This window comes from Eumetopias jubatus, unplaced genomic scaffold (assembly GCF_037043125.1).
Source record: "Eumetopias jubatus isolate StellerSeaLion01/CBP00866 unplaced genomic scaffold, mEumJub1_p1.0 scaffold_10, whole genome shotgun sequence".
Lineage (NCBI taxonomy): Eukaryota > Metazoa > Chordata > Mammalia > Carnivora > Otariidae > Eumetopias > Eumetopias jubatus.
The window spans coordinates 4,250,713-4,274,991 of record NW_028274816.1 but is presented as its reverse complement, the minus strand read 5'-3'; the positions used below and the strand labels follow the sequence as shown (position 1 = coordinate 4,274,991).

General features: G+C 35.2%; 1 protein-coding gene across 2 annotated transcripts in view; it reads left to right on the top strand.

The window, feature by feature from the left end:
• ITFG1 (integrin alpha FG-GAP repeat containing 1) overlaps positions 1-24,279 on the top strand; it is a 326,458-nt gene that overhangs the window by 79,819 nt on the left and 222,360 nt on the right. For both annotated transcript variants that reach the window (XM_028091250.2, XM_028091252.2), the window contains exon 7: positions 19,774-19,835. In XM_028091250.2, coding sequence (XP_027947051.1) covers positions 19,774-19,835 — 62 coding nt within the window. The remainder of the gene's footprint in view (positions 1-19,773; positions 19,836-24,279) is intronic.

Sequence of the window (24,279 nt, the reverse complement as noted above, 5' to 3'; positions counted from 1 at the left end):
AAAAAAAAAAAAAAACTGATCAGTATGCCAAATACACACACACTTTTTTCCTTCAAAATATATCTGTGCAACAGCTCAATTAGCTCTAACTTTTAAGTGTTTCTCTCCTCTTAAACTAAAGTTAATTTTTGTGATCATTAAAAATATAATGCAGATGAAAGAAATGATGGATTCTTTTATAAAAACATTTAGCGTATGAACTACTAAACATAAAATGAGTTCTTAAAGCTTGCTGCTAGTGTTTAAATTCTTTCCTGTTGCTCACAGAAGCATTTCTAGTATGAGTACTAGAATAAATAGTAATTCCAACATACATACCAAAGTATATAAAATGTTTAATATCCCAAAGGATGAATCCCAATATATTTTGGTAATTGAGAATTCTGTTTACCTAAAGAGATTTAAATTAAAAGCTATATATATTAAATGACACTGTACTGTTAATGTGTTATGGTTGCCCATGGTTTTATTAATCCCCAAAACATAAGAGAGCCAAATGTTTGATGAAGTTTGTTATAATTCCATGGTCTTGTATTTAATAACTAACTATATTTATTGTGACATGAAGTCAGTCTTTTGTAAGACTTTTTAGATGTTTGTATTTTATTTATACATATAAAATTTACCACCTATTTTTAAATTATACTTCTTGATAATAAATTGATAATTTATTGATAATGCATTGATAATAAATCCATTCATAATCCAGACCTATCATCACTACAGTCCTCCTATAACCCTTATCATCTTGTAAAATAGAAACTCTAACCACTAACTTATTCTCCTCCATCCCAATCCCCTGGCAACTACATAAGGTATTCTTCTTAGGTGTCTATGATTTTGATTACTGTAAGTCTCTCATGTAACTGGAATCTTAAAGTATTTGGCTTTTTGTGACTGGCTTATTTTATTTACTGTTATATTCTCAAGATTCATCCATGTTATAGCATATGTCAAAAATCCCATTCTTTTTCAGGCTACATAATATTCCATTGCATGTATATTCCACATTTATCTGTTGATTGATGATGCTTAGGTTGCTTCCACGTTTTAGCTATAATGAAAAATGCTATTATGAACATGGGTGTAGAAACATCTCTTGGAGACCTTGTTTTTGATTCTTTTAGGTATATACCTAGAAGTGGGATTGCTGGATTTGTGGTAATTCTATTTTTAATTTTTTGAGGACCTGCCCTCACAGCAGCTTTACCATTTTATATTCCCACCAACAGTGTGCAAGGGTTCCAGTTTCTCCACATGCTTGCTGACATCTGTTTTGTTTTTCTCCACAGTAGCCATCCTAATGTGTATAAAGATACTTTGTTGTAGTTTTGATTTATATTTCTCTAATATTTACTGATGTTAAGCATCTTCTTATGTACTTATTGGTCATTTGCATATTTTCTTTGGAGAATTGTCTATTCAAATCTTTTGCTCTTGTTTAATCAGGTTTTTTTTTCTTGTTGCTGTTAAGTTTTAGTTTTTTATGGGTTTGAGATATTTCTCCCTCATCGATACCCTGATTTGCCAACATTTTCTCCAATTCTGTGGGGTGCCTTTATACTCTGTTGATACTGTGTGATGCAAAAATGTTTTTTAAATTTTTACAAAGTCCAATATGTCTGTTGTTGTTATTGTAACATTATTTTCTTCCAGTCCAGGAACATGACATGTGTTTCCATTTGTTCATCTTCTTAATGATTCTTTTTCAGGATTGTTTTATAGTTTTCATTGCACAGGTCTTTTACCTCCTTGGTTAACTCCTGAGTATTATATTCTTTTGATTCAATTGTAAATGAAACTGTTTTCTTAATTGCGTTTTGGGATTGTTCCTTGCTAGTGTATGGTAATGCAACCAACTTTTGCGTGTTAATTTTGTATCCTGCTACTTCACTAATTTATTAGTTCTAACATTTTTTGTGGAATATTTAGGGTTTTGTGCAAATAAGATCATATAATCTGTAAGGAGAGATAATTTTACTTCTTCCTTTCCAATTTGAATGCCTTTTGTTTCTTTTTCTTGCCTAATTGTTCTGGCTAGAACTTCTAGTACTTTGTCAAAAAGAAGTGGTGATAATGATCATTCTTACTTTTTTCTTCATCTTAGAGAAAAAGCTTTCAGTCTTTCACCATTGAATATGATATTAACTGTGGCATTTTCATATTAGATTTTATTTATGTTGAAGTAGTTTCCTTCTATTTCTAGTTAAGTGTTTTTATCATGAAATGGTGTTGAATTTTGTCAAATGCTTTTTCTCCATCAGTTGAGAAGACCATGTGTTTTTCCTTCATTCTGTTAATATGATATAATATACTGATCAATTTTCATATGTGGAACCATCGTTGTGTTCTAGAAATAAACCCCACTTGATCATGGTGTATAATCTCTTCAGGATGCTGCTGAATTTGATTTTCTGAATTTTCTTGAGGACTTTTCTTTCAGTTTTCATGAAGGATATTGGCTTGCAATTTGGTTTTTTTTCCTTGCACTGTCTTCGTCAGCTTTGGTATCAGGGTAATGCTGACCTCATAGAATGAGTTAGAAAATGTTCCCTCCTCTTCAATTTTTTTGGAAACATTTGAGAAGGATTGGTATAAGTCCTTCTTTAAATGTTTAATAGAATAAATGTTTAAAATCACGGATTTTCTTTATTGGGAGTTTTTTGATTACTGATTTCAATTTATTATTAGTTATAGGTCTGTGCGGATTTTCTGTTTCTTCATGACTTAGGTTCATACTGCTGTCTTATAATTCTTTACTTCCATAGACATGGTAGTAATATTCTCAATGATCATTTCTGATTTTAGTAATTTGTGCCTTCTCTCTTTTTTCTTGAAGTCCATCTAGAGAAAGGTTTGTCAATTTTGTCCATCTTTTCCATGAACCAAATTTGGATTCATTGATGTTTTCTATAATTTTTGTTCCCTATTTTGTTTATCTCTACTCTGATCTATAGTGTTTCCTTTCTTCTACTAGCTTTGGATTTAGTTTGTTTTTCTAGTGCTATAAGTTGTAAAGTTAGGTTATTGAGATTGTTTCTGTTTTTTAACATATTTATAGCTATAAATTTCTCCTGTAGCACTGCTTTCACGTGTCCTATAAGTTTTATAATGTGTTTTTGTTTTCTTCTTCACAAATTTCTCTTTTGATCCATTTTTTATACAGTATTGTTTAATTTCTACAAATATGTGAATTTTCTAATTTTAATTTTATTGTTGATTTCTAATTTCATGCCCTTGTATTCAGAGAAGATACTTTGTATGATACCTGTCTTTTTAAATCTTAAAAAGAGTTAATTTGTAGCATAACCTATAGTCTACTAAAAATGTCCCATTTGTACATAAGAAGAATATGCTGTTGTTAGTAACATGTTTTGTACATGTGTTAGATCTAGTTGGTTTATTTTGTTGTTCAAGACCTTTATTTCCTTGTCTTCTGCTGGATGTCCTGGCCGTTATTGATAATAAGATATTGAAATCTCCAACTATTATAGTAGAACTGGCTATTTCTCCTTTCAATTCTGTCAGGTTTTACTTCTTATTTTGAAATATGAAATACTTCATATTTGAGGTAAATACCCCAAAGACACAGATGTAGTGTAAAGAAGGGCTATATGCACCCCAATGTTCATAGCAGCAATGTCCACAATAGCCAAACTGTGGAAAGAGCCGAGATGCCCTTCAACAGATGAATGGATAAAGAAGATGTGATCCATATATACAATGGACTCTTACTCAGCCATCAGAAAGGATGGATACCCAACTTTTACATCAACATAGATGGGACTGGAGGAGATGATGCTAAGTGAAATAAGTCAAGCAGAGAAAGACAATTACCATATGGTCTCACTTATTTGTGGAACATAAGGAATAGCATGGAGGACACTAGGAGAAGGAAGGGAAAAATGAAGGGGGCGAAATCAGAGGGGGAGACGAACCATGAGAGACTATGGACTCTGAGAAACAAACTGAGGGTTGTGGATGGGAGAGGGGTGGTGGGATGGGTTAGCCTGGTGGTGGGTATTAAGGAGGGCATGTACTGCATGGAACACTGGGTGTTATATGAAAAAATTAATCGTGGATCGCTACATCAAAAACTAATGATGTAGGGTGCCTGGGTGGCTCAGATGGTTAAGCGTCTGCCTTCGGCTCAGGTCATGATCCCAGAGTCCTGGGATCAAATCCCGCATCGGGCTCCCTGCTCCTTGGGAGCCTGCTTCTCCCTCTGCTTCTCTCTCTCTCCCTCTGTCTCTCATGAATAAATAAATAAAATCTTAAAAAAAAAAAAACTAATGATGTATTGTATGGTGACTAACATAACATAATAAAATTTAAAAAGGGGGGGGTGCACCTGGGTGGCCCAGTCATTAAACGTCTGCCTTCGGCTCAGGTCATGATCCCAGGGTCCTGGGATCAAGCCCCACATTGGACTCACTGCTCCTCTCTCTCCCACACCCCTGCTTGTTCCCTCTCTCGCTTTGTCTCCCTCTGTCAAATAAATAAATAAAATATTTTTTTAAAAAAGTACTTCATATTTTATTTCACATTTTGCTGGTCCATTATGAGGTGAATAAATGTGACTGTTATATCTTCTTGCTGTATTGCACATTTTAAGAATAGATAATGTTCGTGTTTATTTTATTTATTTTATTATTTTATTTATTTTACTTTATTTATTTATTTATTTATTTAATTTTATTTTATTTTATGTTAGTCACCATACACTACATCATTAGTTTTTGACGTAGTGATCCACGATTCATCGTTTTCGTATAGCCATGTTTATTTTTTGAAACCTTTTTTGATGTAAAGTCTATTTTGTCTAATATTAGTATAACCACTCCTGCTCAGTTTTGGTTATTATTTGCATTGAATATGTTTTTCCATCCTTTTACTTCCAGTTCTTTTGTGACTTTGACTTTAACGTGAGTCTCTTGTACAGCATATCATTGTGTCATATTTTTATTCATTTTATGAATCTCTGCCTTTTGTTTGGAAAGTTAATCTGTTGACATTTAAAGTAATTACTGATAAAAAAAGGACGTAGTTCCACCATTTTACTGTTTGTTTTTCTATATGAGTTATAGCTTTTTTTGCCTCTCATTTCCTAAATTACACTCTTCTTTTGTGTTCAGTTGATATTCTTTTGTGGAATATTTAAATTCATTTCTCTTTGTATACAGTTTATATCTGTTGTGGTTACCATGGTGATTACATTTACCATCCTAAAGTTATAATCCTCTAATTTGAATTTATATCAGTTTAACTTCAAAAACAGAAAAACTCTGCTCCTTTACTGCTCTTTTCTTACCCCTTTAAGTTGTTGATCTCACAAAATTGCATCTTTATTATGTGACCAAAAATATAAATTAATAGTTCTTGTAAATGCATTAGTCTCTTAAATTATATAGAAAATAAAATACATTGTTATAAACCAAAGTTAACGATGGTACTAGCTCTTAGAAAGATTTTTTTAACAATGTAGTATTCTTTTATAACATGTAAAAAAAAGTGGAGTTACAAACCATTGTTTAAAACACTAGCTTATTAAAAACTAAAAATGTTAAAAAATTAAACACTAGCTTGTATATAATTGCTTCTGTATTTGTTTTTACTAATATCTTTATTTCAGTATATGGCTTCAGGTCACTGTCTAGTGTCCTCTCATTCCCTCCTGAAAGACTCCCTGAAACAAGTTTTTCAGAGTAGGTCTAATGTTCATGAACTTCCTTAGCTTTTATTTATCTGCATGTCTTAGTCCTCCCTCAGTGTTGGACAGTTTTGCTGGATATAGGATTCTTGGTTGACAGTTTTTTTTTTCTTCTAGCATTTTGAGCTTATCGGTGTGCTGCCCTTTTGGCCTCCAGTGTTTCTGATTAAAATATTTAATATTACGTAGGATCCTCTGTATGTGATTAATTGCTGTCAAATTCTCTCTTTAACTTTGTCTTACGAGTTTTGATTACAATGTCTTGGTGTGGCTCCTTTTGAATTCATCTTTTTGGGAGTTCATTGAACTTCTTGGATATTTATATTAATGTATTTCATCAAATTAAGGAAGTTTTTGGCCATTAGTTCTTCATATTTTCTCTCTGCCCCTCTTTTCCTTCTCTTTGTGAAACTTCCAGTGTCCCACAGGCCCCTTAGGGACTATGCCCTTTTCTTCAGTCTTGTATCTCTCTGTTCCAGACTCAATAGTTTCCAGTGTCCTTTCAAGTTCACTGCTTTATTTTTTCCTCTGTCTGCTAAAATCTGCCTTTAATTTCCTCTGGTAGATGTTTCATTCATTTACTATACTTTTTCACTCTAAAATTTTATTGTGGTTTCTTTTTAGGTTTTCTGTCTCTTTATTAATATTTCCATTTTGTTCAAACATTGTTTTATTGACTTTCTGCACATCTTCCTATAGATCTTTGATCATCTTTAAGATGATTTTTTTAAAGTCTTTGTCTACTAGATCTACCACCAGATCTTTTCAGGGACAGTTTCTGTTCATTTTATTTTCCTTTGAATGGGCTGTACTTTACTTTTTCTTTGCATGCATTGTGATTTCTTAGTGAACACTAGATATTAGAATCTAATAAATGTTCTAACTCTTGAAATTAGTTTCTCTCCCTTCCCCAGAGCTTACCTTTTGTTGTTGTTGTTTATTGGTTTTGACTGTTGTAGGCTCTCTCAGTGCCAGGAGTCAACCTGAGGTATAAACTTAAGGTCTTCTCAAATCTTTTATGGGGCTGTGCCTTTTCCTGAGCATGTGTGGTCACTTTCTAATTTTTCCCATATATTCAGTTGCTCTTTAATGTCATCTTTAATGTCTGGTTCCTAAATTGGGAAAAAGAAAAATGGGGGTCAGGGGACCAGCCTTTTAAGTCCCTTGGAAGTTATTTCAGCTGGAAGTGGGGGGTGCAACAAGAGGGGTGCAAGAACAATGGCTGCCGTCCTGTTTGCCTGTACCTCAGAAGCAGCAGTCAGTGATCAGAGAACAGATCCTCAGTATTTGGAGGACAAGGTCCCAGCTTCTTCACACTGTGCTGATACTGCTTCAGAAGCAGGTGCACACTGCCTTCCATGGAACTGGGGATGAGGGGTGGGTGGCTGATAACTAGGAGCTAGGAGCTGAAATAGACCAAAATTAACTGTAGTTTACCATCCATGTCTTCCTCTGGAAATTGTAAGACCTTTGATAGACTACAGAATTCCGAAATAATTACATGAGGCAGATTCTGCCAGTGCAGTTGTTTTCTTGGTGGGAAGACAGATTCTTGGTGCTTCCTACTCCACCATCTTCCCATAATCCTCTCATCTATAGTCACTCTTTTTTTTTTAATATAGACTTTCATTTTTTATCTTTTTTTAATTTTATTTGATTGTGTTATGTTAACCACCATAGTCACTCTTAACTGTGAATACACTCGAAAAGATCAATCCTATAAGCACTATAATAAATGAAACTTGCCTGTTTCCTCTTTGCCTCTCATTCTTGCAGGATCTCTCCAGTCTACCAAGGACCTTCTCTTGAGCTCTCAGAACATTTTGACATCAGCACAGCCCTTTGGATAGTGTATTGTGTGTGCTACATATTATTACACCACTGATTATCTAATTATGCTAGAGGAATAAAGGCTCAGGCAACCTGAAGTATGATGTAGTCAGAAAAGGAGCAGATACATTAGGTGGATGTGTCCTTGGCTGTTGTTAGAGATCCAGGGACTCTGGGGACCAGGTGACCTTCCATATTACTTCCTGAGCATCTCAGCTCCAGTTGTCCTAAAATGACAGTGCCACTACTTTTATAGCTCTGCTTCTCTCTATGTATTGTTTCTTTTCCCTTTACTGGTAGGCTGATGTTGTTCCTCAGAGGCTATGGCTTTGGATGTGTGCACAGTCACCCTGGATGACAGTAGTTTTAGTAGGGCTCTCTTTGTCTCTTTCCCTGATCACACTCAACTGTTAGGCTAACTACCAGCTGATCGCTCTGTTATTTTCAACGATACCTTGGGCATAAATTCCTCCATAGTCTGATATAATTAAGTTTGGACTCCTTTGCAGGTTAGTTTTTTAGGTCAGTGTTTTAGGCTATTTAGACCCCAGGCAGGTTCTTATTTCTTCTTTCCTTAGTTCTCTCTGCTAAGCTATCCAGTCTGTGGTTTAGGATATTTTTTATGAAGCTGACAGCCTCCTCTAATTGCTTTTCTTTCATTGGTTTTGAGTTTGCCCTTGGGCTTGAACTTCCAAATTTCTGTTTCAAATAGAGTCAGTTCCTTAGACAAGAGCTTGGGAGCTCTCTGTGTAGAGCCTCCCTCTCCTCCTGGGTAAAATCTTTGGTCCATGGCTCCAAACCTGGGAGCCAGGACAGTGATGTACTTCTTTGAGAGACACACCTGCTTTAGGAGAGCACAGGTTGAGGGTGGTAGCTTCTGATCTTCTTGGCTTACCTCTCTAGCATGAACCAACAGCCTACAAATGAGCTAGGATGCTGATGATCAGAACACCACTATTTTAAATGTGTTGTGCCTAAGGAAGATCCTCCATCCTGTGAGTGGGGGCTGAGTTGAAGAAGAGAATCCCTGATATCTCAGCTATACTCGCTTGAAATTTAGCCTCTGCAACACATTGCTGGGGGAGATGAAAAATGCTGGCACCTGCCTCTCCCAAGAACATGCCATAACCCTTAGTTACTCTAGAAGAATAGATTGCTATAGAGGAATAGTTTGATTGGTAGCTGGGGAGAAAGGCTCTGTTTTGGCTGTACCTGCCTAAAGCAGAGTTTCGATCACACTGAGCTAGGAGGGAAACAGAGAGAGTTGGTTGTGGTTCTTATGCAGCAGATTCTCACTACTCTTACTGAGTTGTTTTTTTGTTATGTTTTGTTTTGTTTTGTTTTTTAAAGGGATGTTTCTCCATCTGCTATAGGCTTTTACAACAATGTCCAGAGACTTAAAGTGGGTTTTTTAGATGATTTTTCCCAGTTATGCTTGTTTTCCTGGGGAACAGGTCTATGGCACTAACTCCTCATGCTGCCATCCAAAGATGAAACTTTCACATTTAGTAGGCATTTGCCAACCTAAAAGGAGCCCATCCTAATGCCAAATTGTGATTTTTGTTTAAGCCTATGGGCTTGAATTTAGTTGTTCACATTTTGTGGTGGGGATTTTTCAGGATGATGTTTTATAATGGATGCTATATGGGATTATTCTGGCATGTTAGAGATTGTTCTGTAAGTAAATATGACAAATTTACAAAACATCATTAGAACTTCCCTATCTGGCTTAACAAACCTTTCCTTTTTTATTTTTGGCACAGTGTTTTAATTGGGTTTTCAGTTTTAAATGATGAAGTTCTGATTCTCATGTTAGGCCCTTTGACATTAAAAAAGAAAGGTTAAATCTCTTCTTATTGATGTGAGCACTCTTAACATGACCTATAAATAACATTCTACTATTATAACAGGCAGAGAAGACAGATTTAAAAGAAGGCTAATTAGACGTTTAATAGACACTATAAGGTTTACTATTTGCATTACAGCTGTCCACTTTCCATATTAAAGATGTACTTTTGGAGTAACACTAAGTTTTTTAAATTATTTCATGTAGCTATTTGAAAGGAAGCTTTAATGCATTTAATATGCACTTAATTTTTGTGTTTAATCATACTGTACTTGTTTCTGCTTCATGAGAAATACATTTGTAATGTCACATCTGAGGTTTGGGGACTACTTTAATCAATTCCTTATTCTTGAGGAAATTATTTCCTCCTACAGAATTATCTTTAACTTCAGATTTTGTATAGCTGGAATGGGTATATGAGCAGTTTTTATAATTGTGAGGTGTACTTGGTGTGTACATTACACCAATAAGATAAGCTTTGCCTAATACTTGTCTCTGAATGAGGGAGAGGCCATGAGTGTGTCTCATTATTTTAATCAGTTGCTTTAACCTGAAGTTTCTTAATGATTTCATTGTTTGGTTTTAACTTACTCTGTATATGTGGAGTTTTATATGCTATAAAATACCGTGTGTTGATAGTATTAGCAAGTCACTGATAAGAGTATTAAATAACTTCTGAAAGTAATTACCTGTTAAGTTTCTGACCACACAAACATCACCTTCTTGTGAAGCCCTCCTCAAGTTCATCTAAGCAGTATCTCTGTCAACTTATTTCCCATCACACACGATCGTAATTCTAGCAGAGCCATTGCCACATGGTATTTGTCCATTTCCACATCTGTCTCCCTCACAGACAAAGTTCCTCAAAAGAAAGGAGCATGCCTCATTTGTGTTTATCTAATACCTAATTGAGTGCCAAGCACATGGGATGTGCTCAAAAGATGTTGAACGAGTGGGTGGATATGATATGGAAGAAATCTTAAAGATCATTTAGTTTAACCACATCATTTTATAGGCAAAGAAATGAAGCCCAGAAAGGTTAATGCTTTGCTTTACTTTTTCCAACTTACTGGAATTTATTACACTTGAAGCATTTTATCACTACATTGCTCTAGATTTAGCAAAAATATTCCCTTCCAGGATGTTCCAGAAATGTGAGGCATAGAAACCATATAGACGGATTCTCTCATTAAGGCCACTGTTATCCTAGTGTATAGAAAGTTCCTCTCTGGTGCTTAGAAGGAGACTGACACCAGGTAAGAAGAAAAGCAGCACACAAATCAAGAGTTCCAAAACAGGATGGGGCATAACTGCCTACTGTTAGAAGTTTGCTTTTGAGTGACCATGAGTTTAAATCATTTTTAAAAACTCATTTTGTATGCTAAACTGCCCTGCCCGTGGACTTACAGGAGGAATAATCTGCTAAACTTTTCTGACCATATATATTGCGTTTGCAGTTCAGTCTGACATAGCCATTGTCAGAGAGACCAACAGCTGCTACTCATAAATTTTAGAGCATTCCTCGCCTTGATTGAATCATGCCACTTGAGAAATAAATTACTTTCAGGTTGAATTTTATTTTAAATGTCTAGCCACTATTTTTGTGAGTAAAACAGGTTTCTTCTCTAACCCAAACCCCCTGAGTAGGAGCCCATCATGTAGTGAAAATTAAGAATTCAATTAAAAATGAAACAACTCAGGAGATAGAAATGCATAAAAGATACAGTTAAGGTCCCTTAACAGTCCTTTAACATCAGTAGAGAGTGACACACAATCTTTTTTTATTTCTGCTTCTACACAGAAGTCTACACATATGGTTGCTCTTTTTTTTTTTTAAGTTTTTATTTAAATTCCACTTAGTTAATGGGATGCCTGGGTGGTTGGTTAAGTTGGTTAAGTGTCCTCCTTCAGCTCGGGTCCTGGGATCGAGTCCCGCATCAGGCTCCTTGCTCAGTGAGGAGCTTGCTTCTGCCTCTGCCTCTGCTGCTCCCCCTGCTTGTTCCCCCTCTCTTTCTCTCTCTCTAACAAATAAATAAATAAAATCTTTAAAATAAATAAAATTCCACTTAGTTAACATACAGTGTAATATTGGTTTCAGGAGTAGAATTTAGTGATTCGTCACTTACATACAACACCCATTGCTCATCTCAACAAGTGCCCTCCTTAATACGAATCACGCATTTAACCCATCCCCTACCCACTCCCTCCAGTAACCCTTACTTTGTTCTCTTTAGTTAAGAGTCTTTCTTGGTTTGCCTCTCTTTTTTTTCCCCTGTTGTTCATCTGTTTTGTTTCTTAAATGCACATATGAGTGAAATCATATGGTATGCTTAGCGCAATATACTCTAGCTCCATCCACATCATTGCAAATGGCAAGATTTCATTCTTTTTTATGAGTGAATAGTATTCCATTGAATTCCATTAATTGACATTAAAAAAGAAAGGTTAAATCTCTTCTTATTGATGTGAGCACTCTTAACATGACCTATAAATAACATTCTACTATTATAACAACTTCATTATCCATTCATCAGTCGATGGACATCTAGGGTCTCTCCATAGTTTGGTTATTGTTGATAATGCTGCTATACACATCAGGGTGCATGTGCCCCTTCAAATCAGTATGTTTGTATCCTTTGAGTAAATACCTAGTAGTGCAATTGCTAGTTTGTAGGGTAGTTCTATTTTTAACTTTTTGAGGAACCTCCATACTGTTTTCCGAGTGGCTACACCAGTTTGCATTCCCAGCAACAGTGTAAGAGGGTTCCCCTTTCTCCGCATCCTTGCCAACATCTGTTGTTTCCTGGACACACAATCTTTTTATCCAGAGGAAATAAGAATTCAGAAATCCAACATGCCATGTTAGTGCTGTGTAGGCAGCTATTGAGCAATTGGCAAGTATGACATCTTTATAAATTTGTAAATAAGACATAAGTGGGAATGGTAATAAAGGATCAGAATTCTGGAATGAAAGGGACAAATGGAAGTGGGTAGCCTTATTGTATAAACCAAATGGATGCAGGCTGACTTGACTGCCCTGAGGAAAAAACATCAGGGCAAATGCGGTTCTAAAATTGGTGTTATAAAACCTTCATTCAAGTAAACTTACTTTATTGAGAGCTGATGGAAAATATGAAAATCGTAGTGGTGATTAATGCCAAGTCCCTGTTCTCCAGGTCTTTCCATCATTAAGTGTTATCATCTCTAATGAATTCTTTACCTTCTGGAACATAGAGGACTCTTCTAAAAGATGAAGTGTCTTCTCATATTGGAATTTTAAATCATAATGTTTGTTCACCCATCAAAACATTACAAGATTAAAGACACTAAAACTGCAAATTCCCCCAGGTTCCTTAAGATTCTGACCTCTTAGGAGTAGAGGAAATATGTGACTTCAGTTGAAAGATATATAAAACACTAGAATTCAAAATACTGCTGAGACTTTGAAGATCATTAGCTTATAATTACCTTGATTACATTTCTCTTAAAAATTCAACATACAAGTTCTGAAAAATAAATTTCCCATAGTAAAAATGTCAGTGAAATACATCCATTCTTCATCTGTTAATAGTCCTCTTCAAATGGAAATTATAATCCCCTTAAACATTCAATTTTAAGGTCTTACTAGGCCTCCCTCATCATTTGCTGCCAGCAGCCTATTACTTACTTAAAGTTTATTGTTTTCACCGGAGATTCTTGTGTTCCTCCACAATCTGAACTAAATAAATCCAATCTTTTTTTTTGCTTACAACAAAAGGACTTCTGATAATGATTTGACTGATGAGGGAAGGTGGATATGGGAGTTGTTTCTTGTTTACCCAGGATTGAGGGCTTTCAGTCTTATAATGTGTGCCTGTGTTCCAGAATATGGTGTCTAAGTCTCTCTGTATCTTGTGTACACTCTGTTAAGTTTGAGGTAGTCCGAGCTCTCTGCCGAGTATAGTGAATCTTCATTTGGGGCCCAGTGCTTCAGAATGAGAAAAAGAAAGGGAAGGGAAGTCTAGATAGAAGGGTATGAACTTAAAAAGAAATATTTGAGGGGCACCTGGGTGGCTCAGGCCATTGAACGTCCGACTCTGGATTTCAGCTCAGGTCATGATCTCAGGGTCGTGGGATAGAGCCCTGAACTGGGCTTGTCCCTCTCCCTCTGCTCCTCCCCCTGCTCATGTTCTCTCTCTCTCTGTGTCTAAAATAAATAAATAAAAATCTTTAAAAAATGAAATTTGAAAAATGATTCCTAGAAATTTATACATCTTCCTTAAACATTGTTTTGTGAATGGAGACCCATTTAAACAGATTCCTCATATCTTATTAAATTTAGTGCATCTGTACAGAATATGATTTGGGAGTATTATTTGACATAGGAATATAGGAAGTAGGGTTGGTTCTCTGCTCACAGATATGTAAGCAAAGCAGTAGCCTATCAGAGGTTTCAATCTAGTACCTCTGGCTAAAACTGGAGCCTGAAGAAATGTTTTGGTGTTTTGCCCTTACTGCTTAACATATTTTGAATTAGATTTCAATATTTTTAAAATATAATTTTTCGTATTTAAAATATATTTTAAATATATTTTTAATATATTTAAAAATTAATATGGAAATAAATACATATTTTCATAACAGTAATTGCCTGGAGCTAATTAGTTGATGTCTTCTTTGGTCAGTGATAGGTTCTTGTTGCTTCATCTAGGTCACTACTTCCCACCATCTCATCCATCCTGAGATCCATGGTCGGTTTTTGTGCTCTGTGACTTTTTATTGTTTGATCATCTTGATTGTACCAGGACCCATTAACTTATTTATGTTGGAGCCTCATGCCTTACAGCATGTGAGTTGATGACCTCTGAACTCTGAGGGCTGCTGGGAAGGGGAAGAGCCCATTTTCTTCACAACTTCAGCTGTCATGTAGACTTCAGTGTGCTTTTCTATGAACAAGTGGAAGCAGAGGAAAGATATTTTTATTCTACACACTTATGCTCATCTTCGCTAATATAACCAGACCTAAGAAAGACTGGACAGTACTATAGAGCAGATGTAAACATGAGCTTGGCATGTCCTCCAGGCTCAAGATTAAAACAGCACAAACTGTGATACTGCTTTGAACCATTCTTTGTGGAAATACCTGAAGCTTCCAGAAAATACTAAAAATGTCTTATAAACTGTATTTTTCCAAATGAACCACAGTATTTACTCCGTTGGAAATATAGTGACTTTCATCATTCAAGGAGAATTTCTTCATGCAGGAATTCTAAATGACATTATGAATACTTTTTAAAAACTTCCATCAGAATTTTTTTTTCAAACATCAAGACTTCACACTGAAAGGATACAGTGCTAGAAATTACAGTTTTTAACCTCTTCCTTCCTGCATAGCGTATCAAAAGGGTATTAGGTGCCCATTACCATCTAACTTTAAACTTTGATCACAATCATAAAGCTTTGTTTGGATTTTTCCTAACATGGTTTAGTCTGCATAGTCAAACTTCCAATTTTAGTTTTTAGGACTCCTAAGTGGGCTTCCTTTTGATGCCAACTTTAACCAGAAGGCTTTTCATTTGAAGGGAAGGCTGTGCAGCACTTTGCAGTGTTTAAAAATGCAGTAGCTTAATCCTTTCAAGCTATGAATGGAGATAATTGAAGCAATACCATTTAATGTTTTTGTATACACTTACTAAACTATGTGTCTGTATTTTCCGGGGAAGAAAGTGCATGTGCATGGAATAGTTTCACTATTTTACTTGTTACAATAGTCTAATGAAAAAGGATTTAATTGAGTTTGGGGTTTATATCCTGAATTTTTCACTAACTCATGATATGATCTTTTGTTAAGGATTATTTCTTCAGGTGAATACCAGTGATCTCAACTATTATCATACTATTTTTATTAGCATTTTAAAAATTTAGTTTTCAAGACAGGAAGAATAAACCCATACCCAGAGTATGGTCTACTCCTGTAAAATGAATTGCTGCCTCTTCTAGGATGGAAGGGATCCAATGTAATCACCTTGCCAACCCCAGCTCTTTATCCTACCCCACTCCACATCTCATTCTCCCTGCCCCACCCCTTACCCCTATCTTGTTCAAGCACTCTCAGAATATAGTCTCATGCATACTCTCCTGGCTCCTGCCACTACATGTTAGCTAGGTCCTGGACTTAATTCAGGCTGTAGTTCCTTTTTCCCTTATGTGTACATCACATTCCTTGCCAGATTATTTTGTAACGTAACCCCACTTTGTGGCCTAGTGGCCAGGAGAGAAGATGAGACAAACTGTAGGAAATCCGGAGCATGTTGCCCAATGGTAGCAGAATCTTCTCCATCATCTTTAAACAAGAGAGAACACTAGCCTTTAGGGGAAACACCATTTTCAAACAGGAGTGAATGCCAGCCTTTAACAGTGAAGAGTGGGCCACTTATGCAAGCTTTGATGGCTCGGGTGAATCTGAGGGTTAAAGACTTTCAGGTTCATCACCCAGATGTTCCTAATTCATGAATCAAGTATCATTCTTTCCCAGTTAACATAGCAGACCGGCTTAGGCTGAGAATTTAACCTTCTTGGGAGATCTTCTATTCTTACCATTAAATCCTGGTCTTAGTCTTCAGTTCATTTTTGCCCTCCTACTGCAGGAGATGAGAACCTCTTTAGATGCTACCCAAGAGGCCCTCTGACTTTGACACATGGCTTTTACTTTCTCATCAGTCGTGCTTAGCGTTTGTGTCTCTCCGCTGTTTCTTCAGGTAAGCTTAGCAATAGCCATCTAATTCCATTGTGCTTATAGTTAGTGTTTATCTCATATTTCTCAAAAAGCCTGAAATACCACACCCACTAGTGCATTCCCTTCCACCACAATAACATCCCAATAGTACCAGTAAAAGATAGTATGGCCATCTGTGCACTGCTTAACCCTACTGAAAGAATCCTTATTAGCAGCCACTTTTGAAGTGATCCAACTCCAAAATCTTAGTATTTGCTTTCTCAGTCACTTTTGGTATCAATGGTTGCAGATGGCATTTCCTAGGAAGTAGACTCTGAAATGGAAACTAGTGTGCAAGAATTTTAATTTTAGGGAGTGTTCTTGTAGTCAGTACTGCTGGAGGAAATGGGAAGGAAGCAGATTGGGCTATGATTTAGTGTCAGATAAAAGCCTTACCAGACCTTGGGCTTCTGAATGTGCTGTGGCCCTGCAGAGTTGTCCTGAATGATGGTGGGCTCTAGCCTTTATTTCTCTGAACTGACTGTTGAATGCAGGCTAGTGCAGAAAGGGATGAACCTTTGGCAGGGCAGCTCTTTTCACCCAAAGCTGTTTCAGAAAGAACAACTGCATAGGGCTGTCTGCCAGCCGCATTTCCAGCAAGCTGAAGGAATAAGTCTTTCATGCAGAGGGGGTCTGGGTGGCATGTCACAGCATCTGTTACAGTTTCATTGGGTACATTTCCTTTCATTATATTGTGTGAATTACTCTTACCATGTAGGGGGGTGAGAATTTGGTTGCTTTATTGACTAAATTTTTTTTTTCTAGCTGTTATTTCATTCTTATTTCATTCAAAGTCAGAGGCATGATTTCATCTTGAATTTTTATTAATTGTCTCTATTTCTCCACATAATGCATCATTTATTTTTTCTATAACCTTTTTACATAATTGAATTGTGAAATGAATTTTTTTATCTGTTATACAAGGTACTTCCAATCCCTCATCTCACTTTACTATATTTCAAAATCTTAATAAATACCTCGTGAAGCTATGAAAATAGAATCAGCAAACACTGTGGTTATAGTTGTTAAATTTTCTAACTATGAATGGAAGAGCAGAAAGCTCATAATTTATCACCCTTTATGCAAATGTATTGAGACTAGTGCAATGCCAACAGAAAAAAACATTTTGTGTTATTTTTCCAGGAATGATGATAGATTGTTGGTAATCACCCTCCCCTCCCTTCTAACTATCCCCGCTTGGTCTCGTGGTAACAAAATAGCTCTTCCAATCCTACAAAGCTAGCTGGCTTATCAGGGCAACGAGCCTGTGATCCCTTGTCAGAAAGATACCTCCTCATTTATTCACAAATGCGTTCAGAATTTCAACACTGTAATGTTTTCAGTTTGAACAAATTCACCTGTGTTATATAATAATAGTGTAATTGTCCATCTTTACTTCTTTCAAATAGCTCAGAGCTTGCACTGACATGGCTCTAAGTGATTCTTAGAAATCTCTGTGGCTATTAATCCCTAATCACTTTTTTATGCTGATTACCCACATTTTCAGATAAAAATTAACAGCTTTTGGGCGCCTGGGTGGCTCAGTTGGTTAAGCGACTGCTTTCGGCTCAGGTCATGATCCTGGAGTCCCGGGATTGAGTCCCACATTGGGCTTCCTGCTCAGCAGGGAGTCTCCTTCTCCCTCTGACCCTCTTCCCTCTCGTGCTTTCTATCTCTCATTCTCTCTCTCTCAAATAAATAAATAAAATCTTTAAAAAAAAAAAATTAACAGCTTTTGAACATTCCTAAGACAGGAGTCACTATAATCAGTCATACTTATTTTTAATGAAATGCTCTAACATAAAACCCCTCTTTTCCCAAGACACTTTTTAAAGATGTAATGGAGTAACTGTAGACAGTCCAAGCAAATTTGTAAGAACCACCATACATATATTACATAACTAAATACCATATATATATACACATACACTCTTATATATTTCTATAGACATGTTTATGTGTATATATGTGGTGTGTGTGTGTGTATGGTATCATTTAGTTGTAAAACAGTCATTCAGGCACATATTCAAGTGCATAGAAACCACAGAGGTACAAAAACCAATTAGGAATGACTCCTCCCCTCAAGAAGCTCAAGAAAGATATGAAACTGGAATATCATAGGATCTGTAATAACCATATCAATTGAGATATCATAGTGGAATAACAATGGAGGGAAAGCTATACCTAGGGAAAGGAAGGTCCTCAGGAATGGTGGGGACATCACACAGCTATAACATAAAAGGGTACTACAGAGAGTCAGTTTCTTCTGAGAGAGTAGCCGGAAATGAGCATGGAAACTTAGCTAAACAGGCTTCTTCACGTGGGGAGAAGAGATCCTAGAAGAGAAGGAATGAGATCAAATTTGCACTTTTATTTTTTCATCATGCTGATGGCAGTGTGGAGGGTACATGGGAGAAGGAGAGGATGTTGGCTGTAGCTACATCATCTCACAAATCTCAGGTTATTGTTTGGGAGTTTTCCTAGATGAGTATGGAAGTAGACATTTCATTGGGAGTGTGTGTTTGACAGAGTAAAGAAGTTACCTTCATAAAAGACTACATTTGTATATCCACAGGCAAAGCATCCTTAGTGTGGTAAAAATAAATGCAGAGATTTGATGTATTAGCAAAAAGAATAGTTCCACTTACTTAGAATCAGGAGTTTGAGTACAACTAATTATAACAATGAAGAAATTACCTAGCTTTCTGGGGATTTCTATGAAAATTATTATAATTATTACATAAATTAGCTTCATTAAACTCATATGAAAGCTCTACAAAAAAACACATTAAAATGTGAAGAATAGTTTTCTTAAACATATTTAATGGGGCAAAAAAAAAACCTTTTCTTTAAAATAGTCATGGTCTGCATTTCACTCTGAGTAATTCCCATTTTTTAAAGCACAAAAGAATGTTACTTTAATATTCTTATGAGTCAGCTCATCATTTTGAAACTTTATGTATTTGCTAAGTAAAATTGCCATTATGCAAACATAATAAATACTGCTGCTAGAATAGATTTGCAGTTCATCTGGCCTTTGTGTTAATAGGATGTTAGATTTGACTGTAAACCTATTATTTTTCAACAAATTATATTAAAAATCTTGTACTTTCCAATAAAACAAATTTTGTTTAGTTGAAATATATGAAGATAATTCTATTCAAAATTTGAAATACAGTTTATTGATCATTTAACATGAGTATTAAAGATTTTGGATGCTATGATACTGTAATTTAAAATAATGCTTAAGCCCAACTACAAGATACAGGGAAATGGAGCTTTTAGGTGAGAAAGCACAATGTGATTCTGATTTGAATATTTTGTTTAACATATAGTCTGCCTTAAAATACAAATGTGTAAGATAAAAAGGTTAGTACACATAACTGCTCTTAAAAGTAAAGAATGCTTTTGAGGGAGTAATACCAAATGCTCCCTTTAAATTCATTTTCCTTAATTGTACTAGTACAGCATCATCTGCTTTCTTTTCTTTGACAGGATCAAGCTCCTTAAAATATAATTTAAAATATGTTTAAGTACAACTCTTTTAATAACTGTTTTTACATATTGCATTTCTTCCTGTTTTAAATGTATACATCAGTAACAAAACTTACAATTCTATTATTTTCCTTCTAGATTTATTCCTCACGACATTGTCTGCCTCTAATACCTTCCAGTTTGAGATATGGGAAAATGTGGTAAGAAATCTTTTCTTTGAAGCATTTTTAAAATGATGGCTTTCAATAAAAGCACACAATTTTAGAATATAAAATGAAAGTAATCACTTGGTCGGTTGGTTTCAACAATAAATAAAACAACTTTAAGAGCCTTTGGTTGCATTGCTGCAAACTGCTGAATATTGCTAAAGGAAATGATTCATTCAGCATCAATTCCTCTGCAGGTTTTTAGGCATGACTGCCAATTAAACCAATCAGTCTGCCCTAATGCGAATGTTAACAGGGCCCCTGCTAGGCTGTCAGCTGTTGAGAGAGGTGACTGTCATTTAATTTGTCAGCATGATGGTTTTTTGAAGAAAACCCTTTTTAAAAGACTAATTTTTCCTCCTTGCCTTCAGGCTTATATAAAAAACAAGAACAACACACACTAAACTTACTGCCAACTTGACCAGGATTAAGGAGTCTTTCCCAATATATGTATTTTTTTAATTGCAAGGTGAAGATTCCCAAACTAATGTCATGATTTTATTTTATTTTACTTTTAGCTTGATGTAGATTATATGAAATATTAATTAATGAAGAATAAAACACTCCAAATCTTAAAGTTAAATTTCAGGTTACATAATAGAAGACAGAATTTGAGGACAGGCGAAATTGGCCAACTGACTGACATCCATTAAGTAATGGTCAAGTTTTAAACCTCACTTTCCTCATATGCAAAACAGAAATAAGAGTGCTTCATATAATGTTTGTGAAGATTAAATAAAATAATGTGTGTAAATGTCAGGCACACAGTAGACACTTAACAAATTTTAATTTTAGATCTCTTGATTTCCCATCTATTTACTAATGATTGTATTTTATTCAATCCAAATTGAACCTATAGCATTTTATAGGTTTTTATTAAAATACAGATGAAAAATAAGCAGATCCCAAAAAATATACCATACAGTTTGTGGAAGGAAATTCATTATCAGCCATCTCTTAAAGCATAGTCAGTGATGTGGGTCATGACTCAAATTTTTTCATAGAAGAAAACTCAGATGAGTGGAAAAGCTATGTGTAGACAAGATCAGGGCTTCTAAATGCGACTTCTACAGTAAGCAATTTTATCCTTTTTTTTTTTTTTAACATGAGAAAAGGGAGAAGGACAATGAAACCAGAAAGATTTATTTTTGTTTACTTTTTAAAAAATGTAATTATATTTGTTTTACTGATGATAGAATATGATTGTTATATACTTAATAATTACTGTAAATTAAATCTCCCCCTGCTGGGGACATTTGTTTTTAGGTGGCCTTGGAAACAACACCTAAAGTGAAACCTGAGGCATCAGAAATGAGAAAATCATTCATTTTGATTAATCTGTATCCATCTGGAGGATAAAAAAACCTCATTACACATAAATATAAGGTGTATATAAAATTATTAAGTACTTTTAAGTGTCTGATGTCCGCTCAGCCTAGGCTGATTTTCTTTTTCCCTAGGTTAGATTATTTTTTTTTATTTAAGTATAATTAACATGCAGTGTTATATTAGTTTCAGGTGTACAGTGTCATGGATCAGCAGCTCTGTACACTTCTAAGTACTCATCAGTGTAACTGTACTCTTAATCCCCTTTATCTGTTTCACCCATCCCTTCACCCACCTCCCCTCTGGCAAATACTGTTTTCATCTCTGTATATAAGAGGCTGTTTTTTTATTTGTCTCTGTTTTCTTTGTGTGTTTGTTCATTTTGTTCTTAAATTCCACATATGAGTAAAATCATACAAAATTTGTCTTTCTCTGACTTACTTCACTTAGCCTTATACCCTCTAGAGTCATCCACGTCATTGCAAATGGCAAGATCTCATTCATTTTTATGGCTGAGTAATATTCCATTGTGTATATTTACTACATCTTCTTTATCTATCTATGAATGGACACTTGGGTTGCTTCCATATCTTGGCTATTGTAAATAATGCTGCAATAAACATAGGGGTGTCTATAGCTTCTGAAATTAGTGTTTTTTTTTTCCTTTGGGTTGATACCCAATAATGGAATCATTGGATCATATGGTAATTCTATTTTTAATATTTTGAGGAACTTAGATGCTATTTTCCACAGAGGCCCCACCAATTTGCATTACAATCAACACACAGAAGGTTCCTTTTTTCCACATCCTTGCCAACACTTGTTGCACTTGTTATTTCTTATGTTTTTGATTTTAGCCATTCTGACAGGTATAAAGTGGTATCTAATAGCAGTTTTAATTTCCATGATGATTAGTTATGTTGAACATCTTTCTAAGTGTCTGTTGGCCATCTATGTCTTTGGAAAAATGTCCGTTCGGGCCCTCTGCCCATTTTTTAATCAAATTATTTGGGTTTTTGGTGTTGAGTTATATTAGTTATGTGTATATTTTGGATATTAACCCCTTATTGGATATCATTTGCAAAGACCTTCTCCTGTTCAGTGGGTTGCCTTTTGTTTTGGTGATGGTTTCCTTTACTGTTCAAAGCTTTTTATTTTGGTATAGTCTCAATAGTTTAATTTTGCTTTTGTCTCACTTGTCTCTCTCTTGCTTTTTCTCTAGACATATCTAGAAAAATGTTGCTACAGTCAATGTCAAAGCAATTACTGCCTATTTTCTTTTCAGGAGTTTTATGGTTTCATGTCTCACATTTAGGTCCTTATAATCTATTTTATTTTTCTGTATGGTGTAAGAAGGTGGTTCAGTTTCACTCTTTTTGCATGTAGCTGTCCAGTTTATGGAGTACCATTTGTTGAGGAGACTTTTTCCCATAATATATTCTTGCCTCCTTTTTCATAGATTAATTGTGGGTCTAATTTTGGACTGTATTCTTTTCCAAAGATCTATGTGCCTATTTTTGTACCAGTATCATACTGTTTTGATTACTACAGCTTTATACTGTGTCTTGAAATCTGCAGTTGTGATACCTCCAGCTTGCTTCTTCTTTCTCAAGATTGCTTTGGCTATTTGGGGTCTTTTGTGGTGCCATACAAATTTTAGGATTGTTTGTTCTAGTCTTGTGAAAACTGTTTGTATTTTGATAGGAATTGCATTACATCTGTTAGATTTCTTTGGGTAGTATGGACATGATGACAATATTGGTTCTTCCAGTCCATGAGCAAGGAGTATCTTTCCATTTGTTTGTGTCATCATCAGTTTTTTTCATCAGTGTTTTATAGTTTTCAGAGTGTGGGTCACTCACCTCCTTGGTTAAGTATGCCTAGGTATTTTACTATTTTTGGTGCAGTTGTAATTGGAATTGTTTTCTTAACTTCTCCTGCTGCTACTTCATTATTAGAGTATAGAAGTGCAACAGATTTCTATATATTAATTTTGTATCCTATGACTTTACTGAATTCATTTATCAGTCCTAGTAGTTTTTTGGTACATTTTTAGTTTTATATAGAGAGAGTGTCACGGCATGGTGCAAATAGTGAAAGTTTTACTTCTTCCTTACCAATGGATACCTTATTCTTTTTCTTGTCATACTGCTGTGGCTAAGATTTCCAGTACTATGTTGAATAAAGGTGGTGAGTGGACATTCTTGTCTTGTTCCTGAGCTTAGAGAAAAAGCTCAGTGTTTGACCATTGCAAATGATATTAGCCATGGGTTTTTCATATATGGTCTTTCTTATGTTGATGTATGTTCCCTCTAGAACAACTGTGTTGGGAGTTTTTATCATGAATAGATACTGTACATTCTCAAATGCTCTTTCTGCATTTGTTGTTATGACTACTAGGTTTTTATCCTTTCTCTTGTTAATGTGATATATCACAATGATTGATTTGCATATATTGAACCACCTGCGCATCCCTGGAATAAATCCCCTTAATCAAGGTGAATGATTTTTTTTATGTATTGTTAGATTCAGTTTGCTAATATTTTGTTGAAGATTTTTGCATCTGTGTTCATCAGAGTTATTGTCCTGTAATTTTCATTTTTTTGTTATTTTGTTATTTTGTTGATTTTGTTATTAGTAATGCTGGCCTCATAGAATGAATTGAGTGGCTTTCCTTCCTCTTCTATTTTTTTAAAAAGTTTGAGAAGAATAGGTATTAACTCTTCTTTTAATGTTTGGTAGAATTTACCTGTGAGGTCATCTGGTCCTGGACTTTTGTTTGTGGGAGTTTTTTGAATACTGATTAAGTTTCACTACTAGTAATCAGTCTGGTCAACGTTTCTATTCCTGATTCAATTTTGGGATGTTACAGGTTTCTAGGAATTTATCCATTTCTTCTAGGTTGTCCAATTTGTTGGCATATAATTTTTCATAATATTTTCTTATAACCCTTTGTATTTCTGTGCTATTATTTCTCTTTCATTTCTGATTTTGTTTATTTGAGTTCTCCCTCTCTCTTTCTTTGGGGTGTTGCTTTTTGGATGAGTCTGGCTAAGGGTTTTTCAATTTTTGTTGATCTTTTTAATAAACCAGCTTCTGAGTCATTGATCTG